This window comes from Balaenoptera ricei, chromosome 1 (assembly GCF_028023285.1).
Source record: "Balaenoptera ricei isolate mBalRic1 chromosome 1, mBalRic1.hap2, whole genome shotgun sequence".
In the NCBI taxonomy this organism is placed as follows: Eukaryota; Metazoa; Chordata; class Mammalia; order Artiodactyla; family Balaenopteridae; genus Balaenoptera; species Balaenoptera ricei.
The window spans coordinates 88191626-88206021 of NC_082639.1; the positions used below are offsets into that span (position 1 = coordinate 88191626).

General features: G+C 32.2%; 1 protein-coding gene across 3 annotated transcripts in view; it reads left to right on the forward strand.

Annotated features, from left to right (window-relative positions):
- Positions 1-14065, forward strand: part of AGL (amylo-alpha-1, 6-glucosidase, 4-alpha-glucanotransferase) — a 79437-nt gene extending 65372 nt beyond the window's left edge. For all 3 annotated transcript variants that reach the window (XM_059926815.1, XM_059926825.1, XM_059926805.1), the window contains exons 30-34: positions 113-324; positions 1519-1616; positions 3166-3253; positions 3363-3496; positions 11587-14065. In XM_059926815.1, coding sequence (XP_059782798.1) covers positions 113-324; positions 1519-1616; positions 3166-3253; positions 3363-3496; positions 11587-11704 — 650 coding nt within the window. In that variant the 3' untranslated portion in view covers positions 11705-14065. The remainder of the gene's footprint in view (positions 1-112; positions 325-1518; positions 1617-3165; positions 3254-3362; positions 3497-11586) is intronic.
- The last annotated feature ends 331 nt before the right edge of the window (positions 14066-14396 follow it).

Genomic DNA, 14396 nt, shown 5'->3' on the forward strand with positions numbered 1-14396 from the left:
GACAGTTTTAAAAAGTGGATAATTTATTGACTAAATATTACTCTTTAGCTGTAACTAAATGTATGAGTTTCTTTGAATGCCTAAAACTACCAAGTCTTTTGTAATGTTTCAGGAAAAGTTGTGAAAGTCTCATATGATGAGTGGAACAGAAAAATACAAGATAACTTTGAAAAGTTATTTTATGTGTCAGAAGACCCTTCCGATGTCAATGAAAAGCATTCTAATCTGGTGCATAAACGTGGCATATACAAAGATAGTTATGGAGCTTCAAGCCCTTGGTGTGACTACCAGCTCAGGCCTAATTTTACCATAGCAATGGTTGTGGTAAGTGATTTGTTCTGTTCTTTTCTAATTTCAAAAATGTTATGATAGGGTTTATTTAGTTCTTTATTCCCATTTGTTTTCAAATTCATCGAATTGCTAAAAAGTGCATTGTTTACCAGCTAGTTTTATATGGTCTTTTCTAATGAATAAAGCATTATGCATATCACCCTTAATCTATAACATTTGGTGTCGAAAAATAGAAAATAATGGATGATGACTAATGAAGTTCTTCTCAACACACATAGAAAATGATGATATTTGTACAGCACGCTGGCCTAAATGGATTAGGTTGCTGCCAGATCCAGCTGCTTCAGTTAGCCCCAGGCCCTACCCAGCTGTCTTGAAGCAGAGGGCATCTGTATTTCAGCACACCTGTGCCATGACCAGTGCCTCAGCACACTGGTTGGAAACATCTGGACTAATGAACTAATATGGGTAGCTTCAATTCACATTCCATTTTCTTTGTTGTATTGCACTAATTAGTTCTGTCTAGCCAAGAATTCTAGACTCTCCTTATTTTCTCTATACCTAGTCTAAAAATACAGTAAAATAGAGAAGGTATGTGTTCTTCTATGCCCGCCTAGATGTTGCCACTTTGTCAAAAAGAGTATTAAATGTAGTATTATTAATTATAGTAGAATAAAAAATACTAAGGTACATAATGGTAGCTTTGATTCAGTGTGCATTTGATTTCATTTAACATTTAAAATTAATGCAGATTCTTAGTCACCAATGCTTTCTCTCCTTCTCTACATCACAAGTAAATTTACTCATGCTATTGGAGTACAAATCCTTCTGTATTATATTATGACCCTAAAAGCAAAAAATGGGTTCCAGATGAACTTAAAGGAAGCTATTGTAAATCTTCTAAAGAATGAATTATATGGGTTTAAATGTGTTCTGCCTTCACTGTAGCTGTGACAGCTTCATTCTGGAGCTAGTATACTTTCTTAAGTGACACAAGGAAATGATCACCTCAAACAGCTTTCCTAACCTCTAAGGCCAAGATCAGCGCTTCCAAGTCGGCCTGATACGATTAGGTCTGATTAGGCATCTGCATTTGATTTCTGACCAGCACTGTATTTTTAAAGTTTTCGTTATTTTCCAAGTTTATAGTCTGTTTTCCAAAGTGGGTGGACACTAATTCTTCTATGATCTTAAAAAGTTTGTATATTTGTTTTTAACACTCATTAGGCCCCTGAGCTCTTTACTACAGAAAAAGCATGGAAAGCTTTGGAGATTGCAGAAAAAAAATTGCTTGGTCCTCTTGGCATGAAAACTTTGGATCCAGAGTAAGTTATAAGTATTAAGAATGTTGTTCATATTATATTTAATATGCAATTATATTCATATTGGCATGAAAACTTTGGATCCAGAGTAAGTTGGAGTATAAGTATTAAGAATGTTGTGGATATTTTATTGCATCAAGCCATAATTTTTTTGCTTATCAATAAAATCTCTAAAATTGCAAACTGAATTTTTAAAAATACGTTTTGTATCTTCATTAAACATCAGTGTTCAAAATGCCTTTGGCTTGTCCTATATTCAATAATCAATAAAAGAATTTTAATTTTATAAACTAATATGTCATGAATATTTTCTAATGCCTATTTTTTCTGACTGTAAAAGTCATACATGATTATTATGAACATTGGAAATATAGATGTATCGTGTCCTCAGAGACAACCTTGATTTTCTAAATTGTTACTCGTAGTAGTTCCTTCCATATTTCTAAATGGTATGTGTTTGCAGCTGTTTCTTGATTCTTATAAATATTAGACATTATTTGCTTACTGCTTGCGATGACAGATGAGGATTTTACTCTGTCCTACCTTGCCACAAACCCTTTCCATCCTCTCTAAGTAATTACACCACTATTTTTATTGAAACCAATAAATAATTTTGTTTTTATGATTATGTGTTTATCTCATTTTGTATTTCTTCTCTTTTTCAATTTTTTTTGAGTTTCTAATGACCTTTCTGTTTTCCTTCTACTTTTTTGCTTTAAAGCTTGATACCCATCATCAATTTGCTTTCTCTTTCATGTATGAGAGATCCTCATTTTTGTAGTACCCTTACCTTTGTAGATTTTTCCTGATTTATTGTGTACTCATTTCAGTCTTGAGATGCAAAATTTTATATGTGTGTACTTACCTGCATTCTAAAGTATTCTCAATATTTTCAGAGGTGTTAAGAACCACTGGTCAAAATTAAAACCCACAGTAAAAGCTTACTCATGTTGCAAGTTCTATCTATCTCACTAAAAGAAAAAAAAAAGTAATAATTTAACTAAACAGAGTGTAGATAACTGTCTTGTATTAAATGTTGCAGTGTTTGTAACTTTGTTTAATTTGTAAGTATGTATAAATTGTGTGCATTTAGTTGCTATTTATAATCTAATAACGTACCAATTTTACTTAATTTTAAAATAACTTTATGGAGAAGTTTAAAAAACAACCTTTCCAATATATTATAATTAATAAAACCTTATCTTTAATGTTTACTAATTCAAATTATTCTGTGTATATTCTAATTGTTATAAGTATATTAGAGGCCTAGTGAAATAATTAAATTCAACCAATATTTAGTGCCTCCTTGAAGGCAAGGTATCTGAATATTTTATATTTTTTGTATGAGGCAGTAAGTGTTTCTTAATCATTCCCTAACACATTCTGAACTCAGTATGTACTAATTTAAGGTTAAATGGATGATGAGCTTTAGTCTAGAGATTAGAAAACAAAATAATTTGATTAGTTCTTACCTTTGCTATTAGGAAATTTTTCTATTGCTTTCTGTGTAATGCCTGATCTTTTTTTAACCTAAATTTCAATTATTTTGCAGTGATATGGTTTACTGTGGAACTTATGACAATGCCTTAGACAATGACAACTACAATCTTGCTAAAGGTTTCAATTATCACCAAGGACCTGTAAGAATTTAATTTTTCTTCTTTGAGTTTTCAATTAAAGTTATTTTTCAAAGAATTTTTGATATTCACAGCTCTTTTTTTTTCCTTCACTTTAAATTATCTTTTTCAGGAGTGGCTGTGGCCTGTTGGGTATTTTCTTCGTGCGAAATTATATTTTTCCAAATTGATGGGTCCCGAGATTACTTCAAAGACTATATTTTTGGTTAAAAATGTTCTTTCTCGACATTATGTTCATCTTGAGAGGTAAGTCGTCAGGGCATGTAATTTTCAAAATTAATGTTTAGTCAATTTATTAGCTAGTAAATGGCATTTCCTTAGAATTCATTTCAGTATATTCTATGTGCAATTTGAAAGCTTTACTCTTTAACACAAGTTCTATGTAATTTTTACCTTCTTTTAATTATTTTAGGTTGTTATTTAATTTAAAGACTTGATATTTCATGATTTATACATGTGGTGGAATAGTCTGGTTTTTAAAATTTAGCTGATATTTTTGGATAAGGTTAGCACAAGATAAATACAAAAACTAAAAGTGTCAGGCTGGGCCTTTTGAGTTAACTGATTTAAAGATATATCAATAAATAATCTTCAGGAATGATTTCATTATAATTAAAATATCAGTGTTGGTGTTTTGACTATTTCAAACCCATTTGTCACCTCCTTTGTCCTAATTATTAGCAGATAAATAGTATCAGAGTTATGTGTCTTTATAAGATGATATAACTTAGTCAAAAGGTATCTTAATTTCACAAGTTCTAGATTAAACCTAGATATATGTACATCTTATTGCTCAGAATAATTATGCATAAATATGCATAAACAACATAGTTTTATCTCCTCTATTGTAAGAACATGAGGGACTTCCATCTAGCAACATGAATGTTGTCAAAATTTTTCTTTTTTTTTAAAGTTTATTTTCATTAGCTTAAGTATAGTCACAGAAACCCTAATCCTGTCACACTTCTACCTCATCTAGAGATTAAGTCTGAAGTCTGTGTGATGTGAACATTCTTATATTCTATCCTTTACTGCCCAAAGTATTTCTCAATATTTGCATTACTTTTCTCTTTCTTCCTTTTTTTCCACGAGGAGTAAGAATATCCTGCACTGCAGAGATGGTTCTTCTACTTTACCTATAATCACATCCCTCCTACCTGTTCCATGACCTTGTCAAATAGTTATCCTTTCTTGGTATTCCACTTGATCCCTCCTTCCTAAGCTACAAAGGTATCTGTCAGCCTATCCTAAAATAAAGTCCCTTCATGCTGTTCCTGCCTCAAGCCTTGTTTTATCATTCTGTTCTCTCTTCAGTACATTTTCTATACAGTTAACCGCATTTTTTTTTTCTTTTCTGACACCCAGTCAGTCATCACCACGTACAATCTGGCTTTTGTTTTGCCCTCACCAGTCTGGTGAAGCCACTCAAGAAGATCCTTTCTGGTTCCCAGATCCCATGACTTCCTTTCAGTTCTCTTCTTTGACCTGGCTATAGTATTTGACATTGTTGCCTTCCTCTTTTCATGAAAAACGTTATGCTAGCCACAGCATTAGGTTTCCCTTGTTAACCTAGTAATAGTGACAACTATAATAATAGCAAATAATATTTATTGAGTACTTACTGTCTTCAGATATTGTTCTAAATGCATTCATATAACATTACTCATTTCATCCAAAAAACTATATAAAATAGCTATTACTATTGTTATCATCCTATTATTGTTATTCACATCTCCACTTACTAGCTATGTGGCTGTGGAAAAGTTACTTAACTTCTCTGAGCCTCAGTTTCCTCGTCTTAAATGGATGTGCTGGTATTGTTTTGAGGATTAATATATTACTACATGTAACACGGACAAGATACTAACTCAAGATATGAGCTACTATCTCCATTTTATAAATTAAGCTTAGAAAGTTAAGTAATTTATACAAAGTCAAATGGCAAGTAATTTGGTAGAGCTCTCACTAAACTCCAGGCAAGCTGGCTTCACAGGCTGTGCTCTTAACCACTACACTATTGGCTCTATTTACTGTTTTTCTGGCTTTGCTTCCTGGCACCTAAATATGTTCGTTCTCCAAAAATCTATCCTTGATCTTCCTTTCTTTTCTATCTACCTTGTCTTCTGTTACATTTCACCTAATCTCACATCTTCACTCTACAGGTAATTTTGAACTTTCATAAACTCCACTTCTACTTTTTAGCTACCTGATAAACTTGTTACCTCGGATGGCCTTCTGCCATCACTCATTTTCTCTCACACGTTTTTTCTTCCTATAGTTCCCATCTTTGTTACCGTATTACCATTATTCATGCTCTGCAAGCTCAAACACCCCAGGTACTTTTTAATTTTACTTCATTACCTCTCCAGAACATCCAGATAGTTGTCGAGACTTGATTCTAGTTCTGTTCCTTCTAACAGCCCACCCTGTTCCTTTCTGTTGCCAATGCCTGATTTGTAACTCATAACCTTTTCTATGGACTAGGCAATAGCCTCCATACTTGCACTCTCTTTTCTCCATTTTGTCATATTACCCCAAACAATATCAATCTTGAGGAAATATAACTCACAATTTTAATCTTATGTTTAAAAATCTTCAGTAACTCCCCACTGGCTACAGAACGAAATCCAAATTCTTTAGTTTCCACAATTTTTTCTCAAACTACTTTCCATTTTTATTTCTTACTGTTTCCTGTAGCTACTTTTGATAGCATAATATGCTTTAACTATGAGCTTTGGATTCAGATTGGATTTCAAATTCTGTCCTTGCTGCTTATTTTTGCATGTGACTTTGAGCAAGTTACTTAACCGCTCTAAAATAAATTTCTTCATCTATAAAATGAGAATAATATCTCATTACTTGCTGTCAAGACTAAATGAAAAGATAGATCAAAAATACTTGTCACAATTCAAGAAATGGTTTCATCTAAAGTGCAGTATTACTTTTTAAATTGTCTATAGAATCTGTAGTAATGTCAATATTCTCATTCTTGATATTGATAAGTTGTATTTTCTCTTTTTTTTTCCTGATCTGCCTGGCTAGAGGCTTATCAATTTTATTGGTCTTCTTAAGAGAGTGTCATGGACATATATACACTACCAAATGTAAAATAGATAGCTAGTGGGAAGCAGCCGCATAGCACAGGGAGATCAGCTCGGTGCTTTGTGACCACCTAGAGGGGTCGGATGGGGAGGGTGGGAGGGAGGGAGATGCAAGAGGGAAGAGAAATGGGAACATATTGTATATGTATAACTGATTCACTTTGTTATAAAGCAGAAGCTAACACACTATTGTAAGGCAATTATACTTCAATAAAGATGTTTAAAAAAATTAAAAAAAAATAAAAAAAAAAATAAAAAAAAAGAACCAGCTTTTGATTTCATCAGGGGTTTTTTTGTATTGTTTTTCAGTTTTTATTTCATTGATTTCTACTCTACTTTTTATTATTCTCTTCTACTTACTTCAGGTTAATTTGTCTTTTTCTGTTTTTTCAAGGTGTAAGTTGAGGTCATTGATTTAAAGACCTTTCTTCTTTTCTAGTATAGGTACTTAGTGCTATAAATTTCCCACTATGTACTAAATTAGCAATACCCCAAAATTCTGATGTGTTGTGTGTTTTTTTTTAATTCAGTTGAAACACTTTCTGTTTTCCCCTTTGGTTTCTTCTTTGACTCTTGTGTTATTTAGAAAGGCGTTATTTAGTTTTCAAATATTTGGGAATTGTCCAGAGATGTTTCTGTCACTGATTTCAAAATTAACTCTGTTGTGGTCAAAGAATATATCTAATATGACTTATCTTTCTAAACTTATTGATACTTATTATATGACGCAGAATATGTTCTAACTAGGTCACTAAACTCTTTGCAAGTGAAAAAATGTGCCTCCTGCTGTCGTTGGGTGGAGTGTTCTGAAAATGTCGACTAGGTCAAGTTGGTTGATAGTGTTATACAAAATACTCACAGATTTTCTGTCTACTTGTTCTGTGAGTTACCTAGAGAGGGGTATTGGCATTTTCTGCTACAATTATGGATTTGTCTGTTTCTCCTTGAAGTTGTATGGGTTTCTGCTTCAGGTATTTTGAAGCCTTATTATTAGATGCATAAGTGTTTGGAATTATTATGTTCTCTTGATGAATTGACCCTTTTATCGCTTTGAAATGACTTTCTTTATCACTGGCAATATGTCTGTGCTCCAAAATCTTCTTTGTTTGATATTAATGTAAGCACTCCAGATTTCTTTTTGTGTGTGTGAATCAGTTTTTTTTAATTGAAGTATAGTTGATGTACAATATTATATGTTACAGGTGTACAATATAGTGATTCACAATTTTTAAAGGTTATACTCCATTTATAGTTATTATAACTCCAGATTTCTTTTGATTAGTTGTGAGAATGATAGATATATTTCCATCTTTTTACTTTTAACCTTTTTGTGTCTTTATATTCAAAGTAGGTTTCTTGTACATAGAGCATATAATTGGTCTTATTTGTCTATGCAGCCTGATAATCTCTGCCTTTTAATTGGGATGATTAGACCATTTACATTTAATGTGATTATTTATATGGTTAAGTATAAATCTATTTGCTTTCTGTTTATCCTGTCTGTTCTTTGTTAGCTTTTTCTTTTTTCCTGCTTCTTTTAGACTGATTATTTTATTTCCATTTTATCTCTTTTGTTGGCTGATTAGCTATTCTTATTTCAGTTTTTTGAATGTTTGCTTTAGGTGTATAGTATACATCTTTAACTTATCATAGTTTACTTTCAAGTGAAGATATAGAGTTTCAAGTGTACTGTAAGAACCTTAAAATAGTATAGTTCCATTTCTTCCCTTCAGACCTTTATGCTATTATTGTCATCTATTTTGTTTTTACATATATTATAATGCCCATACTACATTGTTATTATTTTTGTTTCAATCAGTTATCTTTTGAGGATATTTAAATAATACAGAAAAAAGTCTTATATAAATACATAGTTGCCAGTGTTCTTCATCTCTTTGTGAATATCCATATTTCCATCTGGTATCATTTTTTTCTGCCTAAGGACTTCGTCTATTATATCAGGTCTGCTCATGATGAATTCTTTAAGCTCTTGTATGTCAAAAAAGTCTTTGTCTTCATTTTGTGAAAGGTGTTTTTGTTGTGTATAGGATTCAGTGTTGACAAGTTTTTCTTCTAGCACTTTAAAGTTGTTGCATTATTTTGACAAGAAATCTGCTGTCATCCTTATGTCTAATTTGCCATTAATTTCATTCAGTGTATTTTTCATTTCATACATTACAGTTTTCATCTCTTGAAGTTTGATTTGGGTCTTTTGTATATCTTCCATGTCTCTGCCTAATATTTTGAACATATGGAATACAGTTACAGTAACTATTTTAATGTCTTTGTTTGCTAATTGATTTCTGGGTTGGTTTCACTCGTGATATTCTCTTATTATGGTTAATATTATCCTACTCTTTGCCTGTTAGTGTTTTATTGGATGCTAGATGTAAATTTTACTTTCTTGGATGTTGGATTTTTTTCTGTATTTCCATAAATATTCTTGAACTTTAGTTTGGAATGCGGTTAAATTATTTGGAAACAGCCTGATCTTTTCAGGACTTGATTTTAACTTTTTTTGGACCTAACCAGAACAGCATTTAGTTCAGGACTAATTAGTCTACACTAATGAGTCAAGACTCATCTGAGTTCTCTATCCCATTTCCCTAAAATTACAAAGTTTTCAAATCTACCTGGTGGGAATAAGCACTGTTCCTGACCCTCTATGAATGGCAGGTACTACTTCATCTAATACTTTTGGGTGGTTCTTTCCGCATCCTTGGTTAGTTTTCTCTTGTGTATTTGCTGATGGTTATGCTGTGAATACTTGAGTGGGACCCTTTACATGTCTCCAGAGTTCTCTGTTTGTGCAATTATTTCGTCTCTAGTACTCTGACCTGAAAATTCTAGCTGTCTTGGTCTTTCTGGACTCTCAATTCCATCTCTTCAGCTCAAAGAGTCTGCCAGGCTCCACCTGGGTTCCCCTCCCTTTGTCAAATCCTAGAAACTCTCTCAAGACAGGAATGCATAGTAATCATAGGACTCACTTCCATTTTTTTCTTATTTCTTAGGAATCATTCTTCTTTGTTGCTTAATATTCAGTGTCTTAAAAACTACTGCTTCATATACTTTTTCCCGTTCTTAGATTGTTTCAGGCAGGAGGGAAATTCTGTTCATGCTATTCTGTTTCCAGGTAGACAGAGCTAGGAAATATATACAATATGTATACATACACGTATATTTATATTTCCCTGTAGTTATCTCTATACAGTATACTGAAAACCTGCGTTCACAGCTGTTTAATTCTAGTGTTTAATTTTCTCCCTTTTCATATTTGTAATTCCCTTTTCCAACAGTGAGTAACCTACTCCCCATACTCTGCTGTCGCCACCACATGGACCCAGCTCACCCTGCTCTAGCTCTGACACCCCATGCTGGGGTGCCACAAGACATAGATGCCCTCTTCACCTTCCTTGGGCCTGACAACCCCATGTAGGCCACTCTTATGCATGGATGCTCTCCTTGCACCACTTGGGCTCTGGACTACCCCCACCCTTGCTCTGAACTCCTTCCTCATACCCCCTAGACTGTAACATTCTACTCAGTGCTACTCCTGCTACACTTCTCTCCTTCCCTCCTCAACTGTAGTTACTGACCTTCTTGGTCCCACCTAATGACTTGAGGAATGAATTTTTCAGAAAGCAAGGGAAAGGAGACTTCTTTATACCAGTATGGGTATCTTCCACGTTCTTGTGTTCATATCCAATTATGAGCAGCATTTAATGGTTCTGTAAGTTTGTTTTGTTTCTTAATTTTGGTGCTATATCAGTTTGCTAGGACTGCTGTAATAAAGCACCACAAACTGAGTGGCTTAAACAACAGAAATGTATTGTCTTATGGTTTTGGAAGCCAGAAATCTGAAATCAAGGCATTTGCAGGACCATGTTCTCTCTGAAGGTACTAGGGAAGGATCTCTTTCAGCCCTCTCTCCTAGCTTCTGGTATTTCCTTGGCTTGTACAGCATAATTCCAGTCTTCTCATGGCATTCTCCTTGTGTTCATATTTGTGTCCAAATTTCCTTATTTTGTAAGGACACCAATCATATTGGATTAGGGGCCCACCCTAATCCACCTTAACTAGTTACATCTGCAACAACCCTATATCCAAATAAGTTCATATTCTGAGGTACTGAGGGTTAAGACCTCAACATATGAATTTTGAGGGGGACACAATTTAGCCCATTATAGATACTCAGGAACCCAACTTCAGTAATCTGATATTTTACTCTGAAGTAGTTTGAACACTTGAAAATGAATAAGTTTTCTATTTCTCTATGACAGTTTTTTGAAACATGGTACCTAGCTGATATTATTATTAATTATTATTCAAAATATTGCCATATTTACCTAATGGAATCATTTTTTCATTTTTATTTTGAAATATTTCATATCTTCAGAAAAGTATATATAAGTTACAAAGCATAATAATGAAACAAATTAAAAAATGAACCAAAAAAATGAAATATTACAGAATTCTGTATTTTTTTAAATTTTCATTTCATATTTAAGAGATTACATTACATCAAAATGAAGAATAAATTTGATATGCTAATAATGCTGTGTTTTGATAGTGAGATCTGGAATGAGTCATTAACCTTCATAAACTTCTCTTACCTCCTCTATAAATAGGAATAGTTATGATACCTACCTTATAGAGTTGCTGTGAGCATTAAATGAGATAAGGTATATAAAGCACTTAGTATTAGAACATAATAAATACACAATAAATACTGTGTTTTTATTCAGGAGAATGAGAAATTAGTATAGAAATTTAGATTGTTTTTCATTGGCATTCTTTTCCTAATCATAATCCAGTGTTTCTTCATCATTTCATATTCATTTTATAATTTTGTCAAGATCAAACATAATACAGTCACATAATTACAATTTGAGTCTCATAAACTTACTCCAAAAAAAATAAAATTAGGCCTGAGAGGATGTTTGTATCTATACTTATATACTGCTTGGGATGGTAGTTTCCTCTGTTTTTAATACATAAAGGGATTCCTTTGTAATTGAAAGTCTTAAATCCAAAAGATTGAATATCAAAGAATAATTTCAATCTAAATTCTTTATACATAAGCTTTAGGATATTCTGTTTTATTTTGTAGTAAATGAGTACATATGATTGTTTTCTAAAAGAGAAGGCAAAATCACCAGGTGTATTGCCTGTTTTGTTAATCCAACAAGATATGTGTTTGATTATATCTCATAAAATGGCTTTTCTTTCTTTAAGATCCCCTTGGAAAGGACTTCCAGAACTGACCAACGAGAATGGCCAATACTGTCCTTTCAGCTGTGAAACACAAGCCTGGTCAATTGCTGCTATTCTTGAAACACTCTATGACTTATAGTTGACTCATGCATATGATTGCATTAAGTATGCAATCAATTGTATTGTTGAATGCAAGGTCATAATGTAATGTAAATGCTTTATATGCACATGCTGAAGTCATTCTTAAAAATCTCATTCATATAATACTGATGCCTGATTAGGTAAGACTGTAAAGCATTGGTTTTTCTTTTTCTTTTTCTTTTCTTTTTTTTTTTTAAACAGGATGTTTGTCTTTTGAATTCAGGAAGTATTCTTCAAATGCCTAGAAATCAATAATTTGAAATCCAGAGTTTGAAAAAGAAAAAATCGTGTAATCTTCTATTTGTACATAAGTGAAAATGAAATATGAGAATGTAATAATGAAAGAAATGGAAAAGTATCTTTAAATGGTGGTATATATTTTCTTCAGTAACAATATATACCAAATAGGCTGTGGTTAATTAATACTTTTACTATAGTATTTCTAGCACCTTCCACACTGCATTCAATAGATATTAAATGAATGCTGAATCATAGAAGTGTCCACCTGCAATATATGTTCATAACTGGAGCACAGATGTTTATAGTGTGCTTTTATTTTTTTCACTGATATATTAACATGTTTTTAATATAATGAATTTCAACAGTATATTTAACATAATTTACTTGTGCTAATGATGCATAGGATATATGAAAAAACCACAAAGCATTAGGAATTTATTTTCTAAAAACAGTTTTATAAAATTAGTCTTGAGTGCCAGTGTCCTACTATGAGATGGTTTACCTTTTCGTAATGCAGATTGTTGGCCATGTTTATGAGAACTTTAAAGAAAAAAAATACTATATTAGTTTTCTAAAACCTAATAACTATTTTTAGTTTGGGTGTAAAAGTATATTATATTGGTTTCCTATTAACCAAAATGTGTTGACAAGTTTAGCATTGAGAACAATCTTAACATAATATAAATAGAGATATGAATTCAGTAGTTATCTTGAATTCAATATAATCATTTGAAAAGTTTTTCATGTTATTTTAAGATACCTTAAATCTGGAAAAGTCATAAAGGAAAAAGACTTTTAACATTTATATGATTTGACATTTTTTAATAGTACTTATTTTCTAGATGATTTTTTTTTTTTTTTACTGTCTGTTTTTGTCTCCAGAAGGCTCTTAAATTAGATCATTATACTTTCAGTTGAAAGAAAATAGTTGCAAAACTCCATTTCATTATTCAATTGTGTATTTATAGTTAAAATAATGGTGCAATAACACTTTTCTCAGCCAGAAGTCACATATCCAACCACCTTAACTCTGAAGAAGGAGTAAAAATAAAGAAGAAAAACAAGTAAGCTAAAACTTCTGGGTAGTAAAAATGTAAAAATGCTTCAGATACCAAATACCCATTCTCGACCCTCCTTTAGCTTTAACTAGCTTTGTTCCTGGTTTCCCAACCTAAAGCAGATTAAATCCTACAGAATTAACGACCGTTGTGATAGTAATCTGACCACTGTCTATAAACACATTGATTTCCAAGTTTCCCTTCCTTCTTTATTGCTCAATGTATAACCTTCTCTAACCTGTGCAGTTAAAAAGAATGACCTTTCTTGAGAGGCAGAACCATTAGTCATCAAAGATTCACATAGTTCTACTGTTCTAATTTAACTCCTGTATTAAAAGTGGTAAGAAAAGTAACCGAAAACCAACATTAAATATGTTAAATATAAAAGCAAGAAGCAATGGCTGGCTGATGATTAAATGTGATTAAATAAGTAAGTAAATGAATATATTAATTCTAATAAATAAATAATAACAAGTTGACAATTTTAAATACATAACCATATTGGGTTATCTATGGTAGGGCAAATATCCACCTCAATAAATTTTTAGGATATGGTGTTGCAGTAGAAAATTAAGTGATTCATATTCCTTACTAGGAATATTAATGAAAGAACATTGTTATAATCTGCATGGCCTATTTTAAAGTTTAAGAGGCATGTTACACATTACTTCATCAAAGGTTGTTAAAATAATAGTTTTAGACTTTAGAGGGATAAATGTTGACTAAAAAACATTGAAATAGAATACTTCATTCCTGAGTGATGTTGGACGAGGTGCCATTATATTACATATTGAGAATGGTTCTGTGCCTTGGTTCTTAATTGATTCAAATCATTCTTACTTTTTAACTTGAGAGGTTTGCCAGTTTAACCAGTATGCTGTGATAATTTAATACATTTCAAAGATAATTGAGAAAACATGAGACCTGTCCATCCTATCTATGAGCATTGTAACCTATGTGAATTGCAATGCATTTCTGATATGTCTTCAACTGCTCTCTCTAGTAGGCAAATGTCATTTTTATGTCTGTGTGCCAAGAAAATAAAAATCTTTTCTAAAGGACTATATTTTGCATTTATTCCATTATTTACCAGTTAACTAATTTGTTGATGCTGACTACTACCATTTATTCAGGGCTTGCTTATTTTGGGTGCTTTATCTTTTTGCAGGATGTGTGAGGACAAAGAGAGGAAGAAGAATTTTAGGCTGTTCGGTAACTTATTTAATTAGCTATGTTGAAATTAGGAGCAAAGTTAACTTTTGATGTACAAATTGACCTGTTAGCAGCTATACACTCCCCAGGTATTTCTTGAAATCTTTCACGCTACTGTGAATTTTTTGTTTACCTTTCTTTCATGAGTATGAGTGAATTTGTCAAACTTGCCGAACTTAT